This window comes from Doryrhamphus excisus, chromosome 2, assembly GCF_030265055.1.
Source record: "Doryrhamphus excisus isolate RoL2022-K1 chromosome 2, RoL_Dexc_1.0, whole genome shotgun sequence".
Taxonomy (NCBI): domain Eukaryota; kingdom Metazoa; phylum Chordata; class Actinopteri; order Syngnathiformes; family Syngnathidae; genus Doryrhamphus; species Doryrhamphus excisus.
In genome coordinates, this window is record NC_080467.1 from 147,555 (window position 1) to 171,040 (window position 23,486).

General features: G+C 40.7%; 1 protein-coding gene across 2 annotated transcripts; it reads right to left on the reverse strand.

Moving 5' to 3' along the window:
- Nucleotides 1–1,500: 1,500 nt before the first annotated feature.
- On the reverse strand, nucleotides 1,501–23,169 carry sertad2b (SERTA domain containing 2b). Of its 2 annotated transcripts, none has more exons than XM_058055903.1 (2): nucleotides 23,009–23,169; nucleotides 1,501–7,244 (listed from the first exon to the last, which is right to left on the reverse strand). In XM_058055903.1, exon 2 carries the CDS (start codon nucleotides 7,238–7,240, stop codon nucleotides 6,020–6,022), a length of 1,221 nt encoding a protein of 406 aa, XP_057911886.1. In that variant the 5' UTR covers nucleotides 7,241–7,244; nucleotides 23,009–23,169; the 3' UTR covers nucleotides 1,501–6,019. The 2 variants fall into 2 exon arrangements, with proteins under 2 accessions (XP_057911886.1, XP_057911896.1); XM_058055913.1 differs by lacking the exon at nucleotides 23,009–23,169 and adding an exon at nucleotides 16,945–17,696.
- Nucleotides 23,170–23,486: the final 317 nt, after the last annotated feature.

Below are 23,486 nucleotides of genomic sequence, written 5' to 3' on the forward strand. Positions count from 1 at the left end.
ATGAATGAGCAACAGTTCAGCACCACGGCCAGCGCTCAGCCATCTAGGGGGCGCTATAACCAGTTATGATACATACATACACATATTGTAATGTACATCCATACAAAGATGCTGAAGGACATCATGTAGTATGTTTAGTTGAGTAAGCCAGTAAACAATACCTCATGATAGTACTGACAACAGCCTTGAGGCGTACTTGCACCTTTACAATTTCACCACAAGATGGCAGTAGAATACAGCTATTATATTGGTTTTAATGTTGCCTTTTTGTTGCCTCAAAAGACAGAACTTTGTTCCACAGCGCCATTTAGTTTATATTACAGGAGACAAAGAAATATTGTTTTTTATATGTCAGTAGTAGCATTACTTGTATTTGTAGTATGTGCTGCATACATGTAATACCGCAGTTGTTTATATTTTATGAATGTATTCTATTGCATAATATGTCCAGTGTTGAGTCGACAAAGCCGATCTCCAGAAAGAAGACGCCTTCTGTGTCTCGGGCCTCCCTTTTCCTGACTGTCTTCTGTGTTGTCCTTGCTGACCTTAGCGGGGAGTGTTGCTAAGTTGAGCTAAACCATCCCTCCCTCTGCCAATAGAGACGGACTGTCCCCCTTCCCCTCACAGCTGTGTGGCCTAAATGCTGGAAATAACCACCAGCCTGCGGTTCACAAGTCACGGATGTTTAACAAGTGGCAAATTCTGGTGCCGTGCCACGCTCAAGAAGAACAACAAGCAAACATCGAGGAAGACTTGCAGCTGAGCTTCTGAACAGACACCAACTGTTGGCTTAAATGAAACATTTTCAATTTTCAAAATATTCTCACTCAGGGGTCACTATCAGTCCTATTTATGATTTAAATGGCTTATTCTTTGATTATATTTACTATATTGTGCAATATGAGTGTACATATGTGACTATAGGGGTGTTATTTCATGTTTAGAGAGCTCCAATCATGTTAAAGATTGTGATAAACGATGAGTGTATTATCATTTTCACCTTGTATTCTTTTACCGACACACTTACTGTGCGCTTTAAGAAGTCAAGGTGCCAAGCAGAAATGTAGAAATATTACTTATATATAATAATTATTTAAATATTCATCAGAAATTGTTGATGTGGAAACGCCGTTATTGGAGAAAATTGTTTTGGAGACAGGTAACAGATAATAATCAGTGTGACTGTAACATGTGGAACACACACTGGCAGTTGCCATAATCCAATTAGTGTACTCACTGAGTGCACTCAGGCTTGCGCACTAAGAGATTCTGCCTTGTATTTGACCAGAAATGTGCAAGTTCAGCCATGTTTACTTATTCATTCATTTTCTACCGCTTATCCTCACGAGGGTGGCGGGTATGCTGGAGCCTATCCCAGCTGTCTTCGCGCCGGCGAGAGGCGGGGTACACCCATCGCCAGCCAATCACAAGGCACATATAGACAAACAACCATTCACACTCATATTTATACCTATGAACGACCACAATGTTTACAAAAAAAAAAAGATTGTAATCAAACAGAATACAGGCTACTATTTTTATATTGGTGTCATTGTCTATTTCAATACCCGCATAGTCCACGTGGTGTGGTTCCATTGTGTGTTTCCACTTGTACTATTTTTAGTTGCACCATGAGTGAAGTTGCCATTTGGCTAGCGTCATGTGAGTTAAGGTATTGGCTTTTTCCTGACATCTGATCTCACGAACAACATCATTACCCTCAAAGTAATGTCAGGTGACAACTGGTGTCATAAATTAACACATGGTGCTTCTTTTACTGTGAGCCTTTATTTTGTTAGATGCAGTCTTCCTTAATGATTTTATTGTGAAGGCCGGAAATGCGCTGTTTTGTCTTGTGTTGTGCCAGACGATGCTCGTAGTATGCTACTTCCGTGATGATAAAAAAAAGTGTCTTCAGAGCTTCATGGCTGCCGTAATTTAGTCGTGTTGAGTTGTCACAGCGTCGACGGACTTTTAATAAACCCTCGGTTACATATATTTACAATCTGAAGGCGGACCTTGGACATAATTCCACTGGGCGGACATGCTAACTCAGCTAGCTAGCTTGTTACTGTGTGTATAGCACGGCAACATTAGGCTAATATCGCTAGATCCCTAATTAGAATACAGTACTACAATATAGCAAATAAGAAGAATGCTATGTTCACTCTTTCTACCATAAAAGAACAAGTCATTTTATTTTTTAACCATTTATTGTGTATATATAATTCGTTTATATATATTTATATATATGTATATATATAAAACTACAAAAGTAAGACTTTCAAATTCATAGTCAGCAGTCAGTTTATCTCATTATATATATATATATTGTCTCCCTTACAGAGGGCGAGAGAGAGAGGGAGAGAGAAAGAGACTTTGCGTTCTGTTGCATAGAACAAGGCACAACTCTAAGGTCTGTGAAAAATCCAGCCTTTGGAGGAACCCGGCCTTGACTGCGGTCAGTCTATCCCAAGGAGTAGAACCCTGCCACATGCTCGGACAGCGCTAAAACAGATCCGGTACGAAAAAACCGATCCTCGTTTGTCATTCATACTATGTACACAAGTTTTGGCATTGAGGCATCAATGACAGGCTTTGGAATATTGATATAGCTGACAGTTGCTTTTTGCGTATTGCTGCATGAAGAGTTGGAAAGTGATGAACAAAAAGACGTACAAAAGGTCGCGAATAAAAAAAAAAAGGAACCAATCAGGACCCCTTGTATGTCAAACTCCACACGAATCCCACACTCGGATACATTCCCATCTGGAGCAGAGTACATTCCGGCTACACATTCTGTACACATATTTACAATCCAAATGTTCACATCAAAAATAAATATATTTACACAGAGCGGGGGAAAAAAAGCCATATGAATAAATAACTTCATTGACAGAGGAAAAACATTTCAAAAGGTAGTGAAAGCAGTGGTGCTTACATACTGACAGACTGGGAGAGTCACTGGAACCGGTTTTTCTTTTGGCTAGCGTTCTCCCGGCAGCCACTTCAACCCAATAGCAGGACGTCTTTTCATACTGTATGTCGCTTGATTTAAATAAACATTGGTTAAAAAGTCAGCCGCCACAATCCGCAATCATAATAACCAGAATAAAATAGTTTTTATAACAATACTCAAGCAAACGATGACTATGTTTTATGTATACGTCACCGCTTGTAACCATCGGAACTGAAACCAAAGAACACAAAGCACGGCAGCGAGTTGGCAACAAGCGAGGCATGGAGAGTCGGATACTTCCTTCACAACCAGAACCACAAATGGATGCTGGGATTGAGCCATTCCTAGTATAACGAAGGATCCTGAACACAACACCTTGCGACTACCGTATTTCCATACTGTGTGGCGGCAGGGATATTTCCGGTCAAGTGAATCGTCCTTTACAAAGACGAGAACGGTCCACAATAAAGTTTTTTAGGTTGACATATTCATATTTTGTCATTTTCCATTAAAATAAGCCTACATTAGGTCAGAAAAGTAACCACAGGGATAAATGAAGCGTTTGATTGTTTACCCACTAATGGGTAGGCTCGGTGGTGGAAGTCGTAGTAGTACAAAAAAATATTTTGTACTAAACTTGGCCTAAATTAAGCATAAAAACAGCTAAACAAACTAACTAAATGGACTAAAATATAAATACAAAGCAGGAGAACCATTGTAATTGTGAGTGTAGTACTGTATTACTGAGACAGGAGTTTTATTTACGTGAATTGAATTGCTTATTTTGTCTACCATATTGGGTAATACCAATGTAAAGCCATTTAAAGCTGCCATTATATGACATTAAAATACATTAAATGTATTGTAATGCCGCAAGTACTTGTACTTGTACTAGTACTATTTTCATTAGCGACTCCAAATTGTGAGTGTGAATGGTTGTTTGTCAATTTGTGCCCTGTGATTGGCTAACCACCAGTCCAGGGTGTCTACCCCGCCTCTCACCCAAAAGAAGACAACTGGGATAGGCTCCAGCATGCCCCAGACTCAAGTGAGGATAAGCGGTATAGAAAACTAATGGATGGATGTTTACTACATTGGGTAATACAAACACAAAGTTGACTATAGGGGTGTTATTTCATGTCATCCGGGCTCTAATAATGTTAAAAACTGTATTTAGAAGATTGTAAACCAGTTGTGAAAATAGTCAAATTATTAATATTGAATGAACTTATGGGTCTGGAACCAATAGACTGAAATAAGCAAAGGACGACCGTGCCAAGAAATGGTTCATCAATGGTGTTCTTGAGGCCACTTTTTAAGGAAATACGGTACCAGGATCAAATCCGTGCTAATGATGGCTTAATCTGTGACATTTAGATTACATCTGAGTAAAGTAGAGGCAAACTGTGATTGTGAGTAAGCCCGGTTTTCGTCAGGGTTATCAGTTTTGGGTTTGCAACCTCAAATGGATCTAGACAGATTGCGAATTTGGGTTGAAACTCAAACCTGTGCTGCACCATGTAGCGGAGGGAGCAAAACCCTGAGTTTGAGTGAATATGAGCTTCGGCTTGTGCAAATTGAGTTGATAATACTATATGCTGTGCTGTCACTCAAGTTGCTAAACACACATTTGTTAGCCTTCACACGATTTTAGGGATATCGCCAAGTAAGCCGCAATTAGACCCACACTGACACAATGCCTGCAGTCTGCGATGGCTGATTTGTTTACAGTCTGTTTCGGGTGGACTTTTCAGCTCTTTTCCACCTCACTGGGACACCAAATGCTGCAATCATTTCCAATGTAAACACAACAATGTAGCCGGTCTGCCCAAAAGCCGGGCATGATATCTGAGCCCGTATAAACCGGCATCCACTAGCAAGTTCATAAAGCCAAAGCCCGCACCGGAAGTGAGATCGTCAGTACAGTAGATCCCCGCTATTTGACAAGTTCATGAAAATTTCACTCGGACACAAACCCACAGGAGTTCGTCAAACCAATCACCTCCCTCACAAGGCATGCTGGGTTGGCCTCCCGGCATGCCTTGCAGGTTATAAACCAGTCATATAGTTTTGCATGTATATTAGTGTGTAGGCGTCTGTCTCAATACCCGCATAGTCCGTGTGGCACATTTACAGTACGTTAGTGTGTTCCGCATACTGTTAGTTTTGGTTGCACCGTGAGTGAGGTAGGTATTTAGGGTTGACAAGCTCCCGTTGGTTTGTGATGTATAAATACGGGTGTAAATTTGAGTCCTGACATATAAAATAATTTAAAAAAAAATTTCTACCAATAAATTCTGCGGGGGTCCACTGTACATTCTTTTGAGTATCAGAAATATTACCAAAGTATGACTACATCATCAAGGTAAGACGTAGCGAGCGCACTGGCAGAAAAACCCTTGTAGAAATCCTTAGACCCATTTAGAAAACATAAAACAGCATGTGTAATAAAAGACAATTAAATTATCATTTGATCAGATCATGAGGAATTTCCCCGCATAAAACATAAAATACAAATGAATAAATTAAAACGACATTAGGAAGAGAAAAATACAAGACAAGCAGGAATCGAATAAGTGGTCATTTTTTTCTTATGAAAGGCACTGAAATCTGCTGAAAGACACGTTTAGTGTGTGTTTGTATCAATCCAAAGTATTTCTATACTTTGGAGGACCCGCCATGGACTGAATGATTAAAAAAAAGCCCCCAGTCCCACACTGAGGGTTATGGCTTAAGTCGCTGTTAAACCTTATAAAGTGGATAAGGTTCATATTAGGGAATGAATTGGGCGCAGGTCCTCACAAGTATAGAAATGTAAACTCCTCTATTTTTCTATCTAGATATCGTTGTTTCCCACTCATTTCATTTCCATGCACAGTGTCGTGTTGTAGTAGTATTACCAGTTGTCATAATTAACATGACAACTAACATTTACAATAGCAACCTTTAAAAAAAAAAAAAAAAACACAAACTTCAAAAAAAAAAAAAAAACAACAACAAAGATCCCAGATCCATCTAAATGATTCACTTCAGTCTCTTTTCAGGAACAGTTTTTGCTCGTCATGAACCCACCAGCACCTCCATGATGTGATCCAGCTCCGTCAGATCGATTTTGAAAGGCTGATTGGCTGAAACCTGGGGGGCGGGGCCGCTGCACGGCGACGCCAGCGATTTGAGGAGGTCATCCGTCATCACCACCGGTGAGAGTTTGGTTAAGCCGCTGCCGGACGTGACGCCGACCGCCCCCGCCGTGACGCAGGGATCAAAATCGTACATGGACGTGTCAATGTCGGCGAACAGGACGTCATCCAGCGCCAAGTCTGAGAGGAACCCGGATGGCGTGGAAGGGGAGGAATGAAAGGGGGAAATGTCGACCGGGCCGGCAGGGGGCGCCGTGGGCAGCGTGTCCATGGGTCGAAGCGCGGCATTGCGGCCTTCCGCTAGCAAGACACAAGCTGTTTCGGTTCTGCAGTCTTTAGCGGCGGGCGTGGGCGCGGGGGACGAGGCTGCTACGTGGGAGGGATGTGTGAGCGTTGTGGGAGCGAGGGAGGTAGTTCCTGTCATGGAATCGGCTGCTGCTCTTTTAGTTATGGCTGTCGGGGGACCTAAGTCCACGTCGCTGACTATGGCGGACAAAGACTCATTGGACAAGGCGGGCAAAGAGACGGCGGTGGACGCCTGACTTTGTGCAGGGGGAGGCGACAGAGGAGGAGTGGGCGGAGACGAAGAGCAAAAGGATGAATCGGGTCCATCCTCTTCCAGTAGCGAAGCCGGAGTGAGGCAGGCGTCCAGGGGGGCCGGGCAGGCCTGGGAGGCCTCGCAAGTGGGAGGCACCAACGGGTGAGGTGAAGGCGGAGGAAGGATCACTGGCATCAACAGAGCAGAAGGCGGGGACACCTGCGCCGTCGCTGCGGCTGATAAAACTCCAAACGAGGGCGGGGCGTCACGGAAGCCCTCGTCCATCGCGTCGTCGGGCGGCGGCGACGGCGGCAGAAGCAACGGCCGCAGGGAGCCTTCCTGTTTCAGTTCGTCCTGGATGCGTCGCAGCATGTTGTTGATGAGGACACGGCGCTCCAGGCTCGGCTCGCTCAATGGCCGCTGGCTGTACAGCTTCATTAAGGAGATGTTGAAGATGGTCTGCCTCTGGAGCGTGTACGACACCTTGGACAAGCCCTCGTGACCGAGGCCTAGTCCTCCTCCCGCCACCGATGCCTCCAGCTTTTTGCCTTCCAGCACCTCTTCATCCTCGTCCAGTTTTCGCTTGGCACCTTTACTGAACATAAATCTGGAAAGCGGAGAAGAAAGACTTTCTTTCAGTACTTGAAATCCAGAAATAAGAAAGAGCAGAATAACTATTTCCATCATGAATGCGTATGGCGACTAGTTAGTGTTGCGACAAGCAGAAAAATACCAATACCAAGTTTGTTGTTGTTTTTTTAGTTGGCACAATTCCGGCCTACACGACAGACAAAAAACGTTGTCTTTGTCTCCTTCCTACCTTACGTTCCATTGCATCATCCTCTGAGAACAAACAAGTATAATGTAACTTGTTAAACTTGTCCAAAACAAAAACACATCATAACCACTGAATAACGCCGAGGCTTATTGATAGTTACCACTCGACCACGATAACATCAAGGCAACCGTGACGTATGAGTTAGATGCAGTCGTCCCTCACAATATCAACATTCGATTATCGCTCACTTGTTCTATTGCCGGTTTTCAAAAATAAATAAAACAACAACATTGAAATACAAAAGTATATTTAAGTGTTCTGGCCACTAGGTGTCAGCAATGTTCCATTATTGAGACATGACATGTCCAACGATAGCATGAAAAGAAATTATCCTCCCTTTCCATGTGGAAGTGGTACGTTTTTGACTTCTTAGTCCAGGGGTGGGCAAACTTTTTGACTCGCGGGCCGCATTGATTTAACAAAAGGGGGGGGGGGGGGCAGACTTTATATTTTACACATAACAGTCCACCTGGTATTATCGCTCACTTGTTCTATCGCCGGTTTTCAAAAATAAATAAAACAACATTGAAATACAAAAGTATATTTAAGTGTTCTGGCCACTAGGTGTCAGCAATGTTCCATTATTGAGACATGACATGTCCAACGATAGCATGAAAAGAAATTATCCTCCCTTTCCATGTGGAAGTGGTACGTTTTTGACTTCTTAGTCCAGGGGTGGGCAAACTTTTTGACTCGCGGGCCGCATTGATTTAACAAAACGGTGGGGGGGGGGGGGGGGGGGCAGACTATATATTTTACACGTAACAGTCCACCTGGTATTATTGTATCTGTAAAAGTGTCATGCAATCTGCTATTATTATTTATTATTTTATATTTATATTTAAATATTTTATATTTAAATATTTTTATTTAAATATTTTTATTTAAATATTTTATATTTAAATATTTCATATTTAAATATTTTAAAATTTATTATTATTATTATTATTATTATTATTATTATTATTATTATTATTATTATTATTATTATTATCATCATTATGCTTGTGTCCCTTTTTTCAGGAGCACTTTGTAAACAACAGACCACATCAAATAACAAAATTGATAAAACCATCAAAAGGTTGGCTCAGGCCATGATGCCAGTTCGTATGTTGAGTTTAAATGAAATACTTTGGAAAGAACGGACGGGCCGTATTCAAACACTTGGCGGGCCGGATGTGGCCCCCGGGCCGTAGTTTGCCCACCCCTGTCTTAGTCCTTCTGCCCCACTCAGTTTGAAACCCTTTTCTTGAATTAAAAATGCAGTACATAAAGTTAGGTTGCTAGTTTGCTAAATGGAATGAAATGGCCTTTATTGTCATTATGCAAGATGTACAACAACGAGATTGGAGAGCTTCTCCTTTCAGTGCTATTCATTCATTCATTTTCTACTGCTTTTCCTCACGAGGGTCGCAGGGGGTGCTGGAGCCTATCCCAGCTGTCTTTGGGCGAGAGGCGGGGTACAATTAACCTAGCATGTTTTTGGAATGTGGGAGGAAAACCGGAGTACCCGGAGAAAACCCACGCATGCACGGGGAGAACATGCAAACTCCACACAGAGATGGCCGAGGATGGAATCGAACCCTGGTCCTCCTAGCTGCGAGACCGCCGTGCCGCCCACCTTTCAGTGCAATAGTTAAGTTTAAAAAAGTATACAAAAAGTAAAAAAAAGATGACAGTTTAACAAGATATCCAAGATATACACATAATATTGCACAGGAGCAGACATGTATTGCCGACATTGGAATATATGTAAATTTTAGTGCAAATTTTAGGGCATTTTTAAGGCATGGTGTGTCTCTTGTGTCCCTGCAGTGACGCTGTAGCCTGCGTAACCTACTCTTCAGCAATGTGGTGCAAAAAATGAATAATAGGAGTGTTAATAATAATAGGACAATATTAATATTGAAGAGATTCACTAATCGTGGTCAGGTCCGGAACCAATTAACCGAAATAAATGAGGGATGCCTCTACAACGTTGGCCTTAAAGAATCGGTGTCGCCCACAGGACTGCGGGACATTGGGTTTGCAACATCGGCACATCCAATGCTGAGCAATTCAAATGAGCGACGCTCCTCCATGTTACATTGAACCATGGGTTGGGTGTAACGGCTGTAAATGCAGAATGCTTTACCAGGAGATTTGTTGTCATTTAAGATTTAATAAAGTGTTCAGTGTAAAGTGAAACCGAATAGAAAATGTAAAAGAAGCGTGTGTGTTACAGAGCGGGCCCAACACACACACACACACACACATTATGTAACGGCAGTGTTCCCCGCTGTAGCACAAGATCATAGGCCACATTTAACGTCAAACCCCCTTCCAGCCTCCTGCTTTGCCAAACAGCAGCCCGGTCTGCGAGACATACCAACGCACAACGCCGGAGCCACGGCATATTCACGAGCGTAAATAGCTCGTCTGTTTCAAAGAATCAAAAATATGCCCGCTTGCGTTGCAAAGAAGAGCGAAAGACTAAAAAACCAGGCATCGCTGCAGTACGTTTGAGTCAAATCCAGGCTGACAGGCTCATAGAGCCAGCCGCTATACACACACAGGAAGTGTGAGCTGCAGGCCCAGTCACCATGACTGGTTGGTTGCCATGACAAACAGAGTCAGCTGGGAATTCACCCAAAGAGATGACAAAGAACAAGATGGTGGATGGGTTGGAGGAAGGGAGGAGGAGGAGGAGGTGGTGGTGGTTGCTGAGGGGTATGAAGGAAGAGAGAGGGCGGTGCAGGAGGAGGAGGAGAAGGAGGAGTACAAATGTGGGAGAATAATGAGCAACATTTCACCCGGCAACTCTCCTACAAACCAGGTGAGCAGTAAAATGCTAAAATCTTCATTTAACTGTGCAGGCAGTTGCTACAGTCAAACAAACTGGTTGACTACAAACATGCAGTACTTGGTTTGGAGTAAATTATGCATTCAAAGGAGCCCAGTAGTAGTTAGGTAGCTGGCTAACACCAGAGAGCACAGATTAAATTAAATTAAATTAAATTAAATTAAATTAAATTAAATTAAATTAAATTAAATTAAATTAAATTAAATTAAATTAAATTAAATTAAATTAAATTAAATTAAATTAAATTAAATTAAATTATTATTTTATATTTAATTTAATTTAATTATTAATTTTTTATTTTATATTAAATCAAATTATTATTCATTCATTTATTCATTTTCTACCGCTTTTTCCTCACGAGGGTCGCGGGGGGTGCTGGAGCCTATCCCAGCTGTCTTCGGGCGAGAGGCGGGGTACACCCTGGACTGGTCGCCAGCCAATCACAGGGCACATATAGACAAACAACCATTCACACTCGCATTCATACCTATGGACAATTTGGAGTGGCCAATTAACCTAGCATGTTTTTGGAATGTGGGAGGAAACCGGAGTACCCGGAGAAAACCCACGCATGCACGGGGAGAACATGCAAACTCCACACAGAGATGGCCGAGGGTGGGAATTGAACCCTGGTCTCCTAGCTGTGAGGTCTGCGCACTAACCACCAGACCGCCGTGCCGCCTTAAATTATTATTTTATATTTAATTTAATTTAATAATATACCAATAATTCATTCCAAATACTTATTTCAATGTACAGTCATCCCACACAAATGTTTCAAAAACACATTAATTAAAATAAAGGCAATTAAAATTAATTAAAATAAAGGAATAAAGGCATATCTTAATCTTAGGCATATCTTAATCAATCAATCATACAGCCTATGATTCGTTAAAACGATGCATATTTAGACACATATTATGTACTTTGTCCTAAATTAAGCATGTTCAAGCCTACAAATGGCTCAATTACATCAAATACAGGTATAAGGCATTCTGAAGACGCATTCAAAGATGTTGTAACGATATGTAGTACTCTACATTGGTCACTAGGTAGCAGTAATGTTGGGTAAGACACACAAGCACCAGACTCAGAACAACAGGTTGAATGATGTCGTAACAGGCACATTGATCCCTAACAATCCGCTACCACCAATAAAAAATATGGACCCCTGACGTCAGCTCCTGTCCGTCCCCCCTTTTGAACTGGAACACACACAGTATGCTAGAAGTAATAAGAGATTATGTAATATATATATCTATATCTATATATATATATATATATATAGATGTAATACAACATCTTTGACACAGCTCCTGCTTTTGTGTTTTTTGAGGCACACTTTTGGAGCAGTATTAGGCCCTAAAAAGGGCCACAAGGTGGCAGCAGTGCAATTGATTTTGTAGTTCAGTTCAGTGAAAATTATTAATTATTATGATAATTATTTTTATGTAAAACAACAAGAGATATTTATATAGATAGTTGTTTGGATTTAGATATTGTTTAGATACAAAAGCAAAATATTTGTGTCAAAGTGAAAAGTTATGATTGACTTCTCCATTTTTTTTAGTCGGCGACTGATATTTTCCTGAAACTTACCTATGTTCTACTGCTGATTACTAAATAACATCTTTGCCTTGAATGACCTAAAAGTGAGTATTGTGGGGGAATGTAACTTGAATATTACAAAGTGAGGTCGCACGGTGGTTAGCATGTTGATCGGGAAGACCTGGGTTTGAATCTGCGCTTGGGCATCTGTGAGTTGTCTCCTCCATTATTCCAAAAATATGCATGTAAGATGAATGTTAGGTTAATTGGTGACTCCAAATTGTCCGTAGATATGAATGTGAGTGTGAATGGTTGTTTGTCTACATATGTGCCCTGTGATTGGTTGGCCACCAGTCCAGAGTGTACCCCGCCTCTCGCCCGAAGACAGCCGGGATAGGCTCCAGCATACCTGCGATCTTATAGAGGATATAGAGGATGACATGTAAGTAAGTGGATCTCACAAACTTCAGACAGTACTGCGAACATACTAAAGTCTACTTTGTGGCGGTTTTGTGTTTTTCTTTGGCATTTTGGGTACACTTCTTGATGGCACTCAAGAACTATGTTAAAATTGTATTTAGGGCAAGGACAGAATAAGTTATGATTGACTAAACTTCCTGTTCGAATACAAGTGTTGGGTTGGACGTCAGATTGTTACCGATCACTGCTGCACGCCCCATGTCATCCGCAAAGGCATTAAGATGTCATAAGCTCTTTAACAGGTAGGTGAAAAGGTAAGTCCGACGCTGTACTGAGAACAGCAGAGAGGTCATGGAGGTGGGACATGTCATTAAAAATAGTGACTAAATGTTCTTTCAACTTCTTTTCTATCAGCACACATTGCTGTGTTCAGGTTCGTGCAGAAAAAAAACGGTGAATCAGACACACGCAAACAGACTACAGTGAAAGAGCGAGCAACAGAATTTCAAAGCAGTTTGCGGGCGTGATTGAGAGCCAAAGCAGCTGCACGTCTGCCGCTCTGACTCACGGCAGGGTGTTTATACTCAAATACACACTCGAGCACACACTGCACAGGACTGACATACCAGAGGTGCCCCACCCCTGACATTCCACTTCGGTGTCCTCCTCTTCCTTTTCCGCCTGCCCCGCCTCTCCCCTGCTTCTTTTACATTCTTTGTCACACCATCCTTTAAGATTCCCAATACCAGGACCGTGATACACCTTACTATCCGAGGTTGGTACACTAAAATTGAGTCATGGTCTTCACTCAAGGCCACTCTGACTTAACACGCCACAGTAATTGAGTTCCTTTACACGTTCACCCACCGGGGACAAGGACAATCTCTCAAACATGGACGATGATATGATGACAAAACTGATTCAAATTATGTTTGATTAAACCGAGGTCTCATCTTGTCATGTTCCTGTTTTGTTTTCTTGTTGTGCTTTTTCTACGTTGTTGTTATCTGTACTTCCTCAATTTCAGATTCTCCCTCTTCTGGTTGTCAGCGGTTTGACTTATCTCACAATCATTCATTCATTTTCTACCGCTTTTCCTCACGAGGGTCGCGGGGGGTGCTGGAGCCTATCCCAGCTGTCTTCGGGCGTAAGGCGGGGTACACCCTAGACTGGTCGCCAGCCAATCACAGGGCACATACAGACAAACAACCATTCACACTCACATTCATACCTATGGACAATTTGGAGTGGCCAATTAACCTAGCATGTTTTTGGAATGTGGGAGGAAACCGGAGTACCCGGAGAAAACCCACACATGCACGGGGAGAACATGCAAACTCCACACAGAGATGGCCGAGGGTGGGAATTGAACCCTGGTCTCCTAGCTGTGAGGTCTGCGCACTAACCACCAGACCGCCGTGCCGCCCATCTCACAATCATAATAATAATAATAATAATAATAACACTCAGCTACTACTACTACTACTACTTGTGGCCGTAACCCATGCCACGCTAAAACTCAACTCCGGAACACACACAAAGTTTTATTTATGTCTTCAATGGTTGATTTTCAATAAATATTTATATAGATAGTTGTTTGGATTTAGATATTGTTTAGATACAAAAGCAAAATATTTGTCTCAAAGTGAAAAGTTATGATTGATTTCTCCATTTTTTTTAGTCGGCGACTGATATTTTCCTGAAACTTACCTATGTTCTACTGCTGATGACTAAATAACATATTTGCCTTGAATGACCTAAAAGTGAGTATTGTGGGTGGAATGTAACTTGAATATTACAAAGTGAGGTTGCATGGTGGACAAGTGGTTAGCATGTTGATCGGGAAGACCTGGGTTTGAATCTTCGCTTGGGCATCTGTGGGTTGTCTCCTCCATTATTCCAAAAATATGCATGCAAGGTCATGATTCAAATTATGTTTGATTAGACCAAGGTCTCATCTTGTCATGTTCCTGTTTCGTTTTCTTGTTATGCTTTTTCTACGTTGTTGTTATCTGTACTTCCTCAATTTCAGATTATCCTTCTTCTGGTTGTCAGCGGTTTGACTTATCTCACAATCATAATAATAATAATAATAATAACACACAGCTACTACTACTACTACTTGTGGTCATAACCCACGCCAAGCGAAAACTCAACTCTTTTATTTACGTCTTTAATGGTTGATTTTCTTTGATTATCTCTACTATATTGGGTAATTAGAGTGTAAAGCATAATTATTTCATATCTAGACGTCACTCATCATTCATTCATTTTCTACCGCTTACGTTAAAACCCATATTTAAAAGGCCATACATACATTTTCTATGCTCTAACTATGAACGTTTTCTATTAATAAATAAAGAATTCACTTATCACAGTCACCAATTAGGAACCAATTAGCCACAATAAACAAGAGATTATCTTATTTATATATCTTGATGCATCACAGTCAAAGAAAAATGTTCTTTACATCCCGGGCGAAATATTGACTTTATTAATTCATTCAAGGTTTTGGTTGGGGACTATTTTAGAAATAAAACATTTGTGTTTTTTCTCCTCTTGCTACACAAGTATCACTAATGCCGGCAATAAGTTAGTTCCCAGTAAGGGAACAGTATCATCAGTGGTTTGGAACTGGTTTGAGTTTGCGGCAACAGATGTGGAACAAGTGACTGCACCCTATAAAGTTTGTGTAAAGCCCATTGCGACAAAAGACAGCAGCACTACCAATTTATTCCAGCATCTAAAACAGGAGCATCCAGCAGAGTGGGGGAAATCATTCCACTTTATGAGGAGAACAAGACTGCTGCAACCAAATGTATCCCTGAAAGTTGCGGCAAATGTGAATGTACACAAGTCTGTCTCATTTCAAACTAGGGTATTGATTTATTTTTATTTATTTTCATTTATTTTATTTATTTTTACTATTTATTTGTATTATTTATTTATTTATTCATTTTTACTACAGTAAACCTCGGATATATCGGATTCAATTGTTCCCACTGGTTTTGTCCGATATAAGCGAAATCCGTTATATGCGTATACCGGAAAATGTCCGTTTTACGCATATATCGGATTTATATCCGGTATATGCGTAAATCGGATTTTATCCGTTATAAAAAGGCACTTCCTTGACTATGTTTCCAATGTACCTGGACGCGCAGGCAACGCTGCAAACGCTGCAAATGACGTCGTATAGCGGGCCTGTCACGATTCGGCGAATCGGAGCGCCACGATGCGGCCATCCGATATATGCGAGGGAAATTTAATGGAAATGCATTGGAACGGGACTGGAGATTTTGTCCGTAATAGGCGAAATCGGTATGAATTTTTATTGGAAATGCATTACAGAAAAATCGGTTCTTTTTTATCTGTCCGTTGTGAGCGAATTTCCGATATATCCGAGTCCGATATATCCGAGGTTTACTGTATTTATTTTTATTATTGATTTATTTATTTTTACTCTTTATTTATTTATTTATTTATTTTTACAAGCCCGACACTTTCATTCCAGGAGAGAATTATCTCTGCCAGGAGCACTTTGTTTTCTTTAAAAAAAAAAAAGTAGGAAAATAATCAGAAAACAACATGAATTGAATTTTTGCGAAAACAATCCAAGATCACCGAGGCCTACTTTGATAGAAGTTGATATCGGTATCATAAATACAGAATACATAAATACAGAAAGCTAATATCGTGCATCTCTAAATGAAATATATCTATCCGTACGCTCTTTTGTCACAACATCTCACAATATTAAAGCGTGACGAAGGTTCTCATTCTGAAAAGAACTGTATTGTGATAGTAAATAAAAGAATTAATCAATAATTGTGCTGTCCTCCATATACTGTATTGCCATGCTCATACATGTTTGTTTTCCTTGTCTTACACGTCCAAACAGGAAGGAAGACCGTTCATGCTGTGCATTGGTGCTACGCTGCATAGCAGAACGGAGTGAGACCTCTTGTTAGTCATATAGTAGTCACTTTGTCTCCATGGGGGGAAGGCGGTCGCTAGCATACATGTGCACGCAACGCAGCCTCATGTGGAGCAATGCAAGGTAAAATTAGAAAATTAGGTGGTGGAATTAGGAGGGGGGAAAAAGATGAAGCCAAATGCCACAGCCCCCGTGGGGGAATAATAATAATGAGAAAGGCAAACCCATCAACATGAAAGAGACAGAATGCCTATTTTTTTTCGAAAGAGGCGACGTATAAAGGAACACGAACTAACCACCTTAAACAAAAAGTTTTCCCACTCACTGAGATGTTTGGTTGACAAAGTCAACACCAACAAAACTAAAAGAAATGCTTCTTTTTATTGTTTTTAAAAAGCCGGCATTTCAAGAAATGCTGCAAAACGTTTGATCGACGGTAACAACCACCTGACATATTAAAGGAAATATTGCACTATTATGATATAGTCTTATCAATTGATATATATCATCATAATAATAATTGTTTGTTTACAATAATACTACTTAGCGTCAATTTGTGGAACAATAAACATTTCATAAAGCACCTGCATTGTTTTGTGACGCTGTTAAACTAAAAACTTTGTTCGTCCAGTCATATTTTTTCATTGTACTTTTCTAAAAATTAGTATTTAAGCGACCGTTCGGCTCGCTAGAAATGAACAAATAACTTTTGCTATACGTACCATAGATATAGGCATCTTACTGCTGAGTTACTTTATCCATAATGACGATAATGGAGAATAGAGACACTTCATCTTTGCTGCAAAGGAGCAACAGCGAATCAGGTGGGGAGTTTCATGTCAGCTGACTGATGTCATATGACTTCTAAAAAGGTGACGTTTGAGCGATCGACCCACACGCTCCGTACTTTGTTTTAGGTTTGGTCCTCAGAAGACACAAAGAACATTGGACTCATCCTCCAATCTCCAATGAATACAACATCGTTAACAACGTTAAATCAACATCTCTAATTACACTATTAATACTCACACAGTTTTTCCAGATAACGTTTGACCTTTCTAATACAAACACTCTTTATGCTCTTTTAACTTTCATGAATGACTGATGATGTAACTCATGTATGGAACGTAAACATAAAACATAAAAGAATAACACAAACACTTTTGATCACAAAACAACAGCTTTTGGAGCTTTTACAACTTCAAAGTACCACAGTAAACACCTAACCCAAGCGCTCACGCTTCACTTTTTACAAAATTAATTCATAAATAAGTGTAAAGGTGACTATAGGGGTGTTATTTCATGTCTAGAGAGCTCTAATCATGTATAATATACAATAATGTATATAATCCAATAATGGAAGTTTGTGTTTTAAACACAAGGTGTTGATATCAGGTGCACAAATAGAGTGCGTACACGCGTGTGTTGTGCAGCAGTGCAGCGGATGAACTCTGCAGTGATATTATGATCCTGTAACCGGATACCCTGCTTTCCATGCCTGTGCTGCACAGCCACCCCTCCCCTCCCCTCCCCCTCCCCCCACATCCACACCGGGCTATTTCAGGTTCTGTGGATGCACCAAGTAAAGACAAACACACACACACACACACATTACACTACTGCAGGTAGATGACTGTAGCTTGCAGCACCGTGTGTGTGTGTGTGTGTGTGTGTGTGTGTGTGTGTGTGTGTAGTGTAACATATTACACCAGCACACTCGGTCATGACTGAGCTCCAACTGCCCTGCTTTTCAGTGGCACGTGCAGCTCCGCACATGAAGACGACGCCGTGTGAGCATGAGCGTGTGTGTGTGACGGCGCTGTGTGAGCATGAGCATGTGTGTGTGTGTGTGTGTGTGTGTGTGTGTAGGGGCAAGATGCACAATGTGGTTGTAGTAAACACATTCCATACAAAACCAGAGGAAGTGTATTGTGTAAGTGTGAACAGTCGCCAGAAGAGACACACACACAACCCAATGTGTTTCAACATTAAATGCATATATTTCAAAACCATATGTACGACTATGATTTTTGGACAATGAAAACAGAATCTACCATTAAAAAAGCACCAGTCTAGGACTTAACCGATTACTCGATTCATCAAAACAAGCTTCAATTTCATAACCAATTAATAACCAATTAGCTAAAAATGTCATCCAGTACTTCTCTACAAGAGAAGAGAAATATGATCTCAGGGAAGAAGTACATTTAAAACACTTCTATGCTAGGACTACGTTATGCTAGCCATAGCATTTCAGTATGTGGAATCAAACTATGGAATGGATTGAGTAAGGAAATCAAACAATGCACAACGATGAGCCAATTCAAGAAACAATACAAGCAGTTGATGTTTGCTAAATACAAGGATGAAGAGTCTTGAACCAGTCATGATGTGCTATATATATCACTATATTGACACGCACTATGGTACCCATTATGGCATTGGATGCTCATATCTCCTCCTACTTCGGTACGTGACAAAAATAAAATTACAAAAATTTTTTTTTTTACTTAAACTATATTAGGAAAGCAGGAAGTGAACAAATGTAACAGTTACTGATTGTAAAAGTACCAGATGGAGGGGTAGGATTTAATAAGCTTTGCTTCTTCCTACTCCTTTTGGACATGTGGAACTGGGAACTGATTATGGGATGCATTCAATTGTAATCTGATGCATGTTCAAATGAAATAAAACCATTACCATTACCAATTTAATCAACGTTTGTATGATGTCGTCGCTGGCTGGGTGATCTTAGTTTAGCAGAGCGTCCTAATGACTCGGGCTGTATGAGTGTGTTTACACCATGTTGTGTTTTACCGCTTGTTAATAAGCAATTGGAATTGCATCGACGACAACGTCTTCCTTAACCACAAGCACGAGAGTTCCAGTTTTTTTTTCAGGATTTTGTGTGCAATGTGTGCAGAAGCTGACATCCCATTAGAACAGAGGTAGGGAACCTATGGCTCGGGAGCCAGGTAGGGCTCTTTTGATGACTGTATCTGGCTCTCAAGCATTTACCACAATAAAAATGTATTTTTGCTAACATTTTAAAGTAAACATCACAGAAATCACTGTTAAAAATATTAAAAATCAACAACTTTCTTATGCATTTTAATCCGTCCATCTATTTTCTACTGCAATACGGCTGACCATATCTATCTTTCCTGATGATATTTTCCAGGTCAAGCACCAAAACTCGATTATTACTGGGTAATGCGGTAGTCTACCTCGGTCATTAAGATGTAAATGTAAACTTTCCTCCTTTAGTCAAATAGTCACCTAGCTAAAGCTGCAGAACCGAGCCTTCTGGCAAAGATGGCCAAAAGAATGAAATATACTGAGTACGGTGCAAAACCCTGCAGCAGCAGAAGTTGCATTAATGGCAGCAAGTATTTGATTTATTATTGGACACTGTGCTGCTCACAAAAGTGTGCTGGCCACACCCCCTTGGCGTGGGGTAGTGTGCCTGTGACGTAATTAGAGCCCATTATATCTAAAACTGTTGGTCTTACATAAAAATGCACACATTTTATTGCATTCAATGTTTAAAAAAATGTATATGGCTCTCACAGATACACATTTTAAAATATCTGGTCTTCATGGCTCTTGTAGCCAAAAAGGTTCCCGACCCCTGCATTAGAACATTGAGCCAAGTGACATACTGGACAAAATTCTCCAACGAAGTGGCAGTTCTTTAGAAAGAAAATGAGCGTGATCCAGGCTTCACCTGCTATTGGGCCTGGAATAGCTCGACAAACATGTGCATGTGTGTGTGTGTGTGTGTGTCACACACATCATGATAACACTCACATGACAGAGGTCAGCTGGTGGCAGACTAGAAAGACACAAAGTAGTGAATTCACTACAACACAGTCTCTTGCGTAATGACAGGCCTGGTTGCAAAACAACATACAGTATCGCGTTTACATGGGTCTATCTTTAATTGGTACATGTCTATTTCAGTCTATGAATATTAGTGGACATTTTGGACATTTTTTCTCCTGTGTACGGTTTTTCAATACAGGTGGTCCTCGGGTTACAAGTGAGTCCCGTTCCTAGATTGTGTACATATATCTAATATAGTTGGCTAACAGTTGTCCCTCATTTATCGCTGTTAATTGGTCCCAGACTCAGAATTTATGCAAAGTAGTATTGAAAGTAAATACATAACATTATATTTTTTGCATTATTGCATGGAAAACCTGTTTATGGCATTAATAGATCCCCGTAGACATGAAATGACACCCCGACAGTCGCCTTCACACAACTATTATTCTTTGTTTATACCACATTGTGCAACACTAATGCACAGGCTAACGAGTTATTTTCTCTAAACTTCCAAGTGTTTCAAATGCAGTGGGGAAAAAAGGACAAAGTAAGAAGCCAAAAATATTTCACTTCCATGGTGATGGTGTTCCTTTTCTTTGGCACACCGCTGCTTGGGAGACATAAGGAAGTGTAAAAAGTTCATAAATGATGTTATTCTTACAAAGCAAAATTAAGTTTTTCATGAATTTACAGGAATTCATGTAGCACAGAACGCTATGAAATGAAGCGCACCTGTATAGTTGATTTTTTTAAATACGGAAGGTTGTGGAGGTGTACTTAAAAAACTGACAACTGATTATTTCAATGTCCGAATCCAGCAAAACAAAATAATGAGTGTTTGCTCAACGGACACTCATTGCACACAACCATTGCAGCCAAATTCTTAAATGTGTTTCTTTCCTAAACACGGGTTATGTGTATGAATCAAAAAGAGACATGAGAGCAGATGTAGGTCATCAGACATGTCTGCATGCTGTGCAGCACTCTCCTCTTCCCAAGCCAGCCTCTTGTGGGAGAAAACACAGCTTGACACTTCCAGCAGCAAAGCCCCAGGAACTACTGAAATCTACAGCATCAATCTGTCTGGCGAGTGTAGTACCCGCTACTACACGATACCTGACTTATTACCACAGTCTAGCGTTTTTAGTACTGCAGTATACCTGTTGTAGCAGCACACTGCTCTACTAGTGCAGTGCACCATTATTATTATTATTATTGCACCTGCCTTAGTACTGTAGTACACCCGCTTCATTTGTGCAGTACAATAGATAAATGCCTTGATACTACAGTGTACCTGCCTTATTACAGTATGCATGCCCTCTTACTATTGCACTTGCAGTATAATCACTATATTACTACTTCAGTGCACCTTCCTTATCACTGCAGTGTATCTGCATTAAAAATATACACACAATTTTTTACTTTATTTTCAGGCACAATTCTACATAAAAGATTGCACATAATCTCATTATTGCGGAGTTACTTGTAAGAATGCAACAACTGAATATGCAGTGCATTTAGGTACATGCTTTCCATAAATCGAGCATTATCATAAATCAAAGCCGTAGAGATGCATGATACAGGCCCTCAACCGTCGATTGTATTACACGCTTGCATTCTCTTTTTCCACAGCCTAAAAGGAAATGTTTGTGAATATTGGTTTTCAATACATAACGACCACTTTGAGGCGTGATTTCATCACATTTGTGACATTGTAGTACATTAAAACTGTTAGAAAAGTTGAAGTTACGCCGCATACTGACACTCGTTATTGTAACAGCATCACACCGAAAAAGTATGACACCTGCGACAGGTGCTTGAAGGTGATATTGTGCAAGTAACGTCTCTGTCGCTCAACACAATAACACACAACACTTCCTTATAATCCACGAGGGGTGTCACCAGTCACTCGCCTCACAAAATGACACGATAAATGAGATTTTAACATAACCGTTAACAAATGTACAATGAAAAAATATATACAAATATGACAATATATTGCAATCTACTAATTGAGTTTATACCACATGCATACCACATGCTAAGGTGCTGAAATGTATTAATTATTTTACTATTAGTGCCGAAAAAAAATATTTTCTGAATGAGAAATCTTGTCATGTTTTCATCTTGGGAGATCTTGCGACATCCCCACACAGCAAGGTGCATTCACTAACACCGGGTACTGCAAAAAAAAAGGTTTGTATTGCTGCTGGTTTTGATATCTGTGATATTTATGAGCATTTCTTGTAGTAGTACCAATTTGGCATCACATAATATCACATAATAGGAAAACCATACCCAACCCCGGCCAAGGGTCCCTTGCAGACCCTCCAATTGTGTGACTTTGCATCCCATCTGTCTGTGAACACAACTCTCCCCCTGGATGAGGTTCTGTGGTCTAAGGTGGGACCAAACTTGACTGACACCTTTGACGTGACCTCTTTGCAGTCTCGAAAGAGGTCCTCCGCTCATTCTAGCAAGTTGCAATGTTGTGGTGCATGTTACACAACAGTGTCCCCCCCTCCCCTGTATTGACTGAAACGATTAGTTCAAATACTCCAGGAACACCACGGCTCAACTTGTCAACGACACCGCAATGCAACATTCGTGCATGAAATGTCCAAAACAGCAACAGTATTCGCTAGTGGAAAAGTTCAAACAGACTTTACTCGACTGTGGTGAAAGTGTCGGCGACTGTCTTGCACTTGGGAAGAGTATTGAGAACTGAGAGGCGATTGACGGAGAGTTGCAAGAAATCTTGTTAGAAAACATTCCGTACACATTCAATACACAGGAATAAACTTTTCCTCCCGCTCGGCACTTAACGACAGTACGACACAGCAGCCTTCCAGTGTGTCTTATTTAGTACAAATACGTAACGCGGCGATTCTTTCTGTACCCTCGGGTAACCTTGCGTGTATTATCCACAAATATTCCTCGGTACAATTAGTGTCTTACCAGATTCAGGTCCGCCGGAGTGTGAAAGAGAAACATGGGGGTATTTAAAGAGTCCAGTCGACAAGGGGGGAAAAAAACAAGGAGTCCTCGCTAGTAGAGACTCTGTCACACAATGGCGCTGATAGGAGGACAAACTGCCTCGCGCACAGGAGCTGTGATGCATTCAATGACTGTCGGATAAACTTCCACAAGGGATTGCACGGTGACTAATTGGTGACATTCGACTCCGGAGAGCGTGAGACAAATTCAGACAAGAGCGGAAACAGTTGCCAAAAGATCACACTGACACACATTCAATAAATATTTGACTCTACATGTCAACGAACTCAGTCACAGAGACATTAAAACCGCTCACGCTGTAGTAATATTTCATTTTAACAGAAAACAATCCTACTCGTACTTACTAAACAATTATTAACCGTGATTGGTTTAAATATTTTACCCCACAGATATATTTTGCTTTTATTATTGTCTCAAT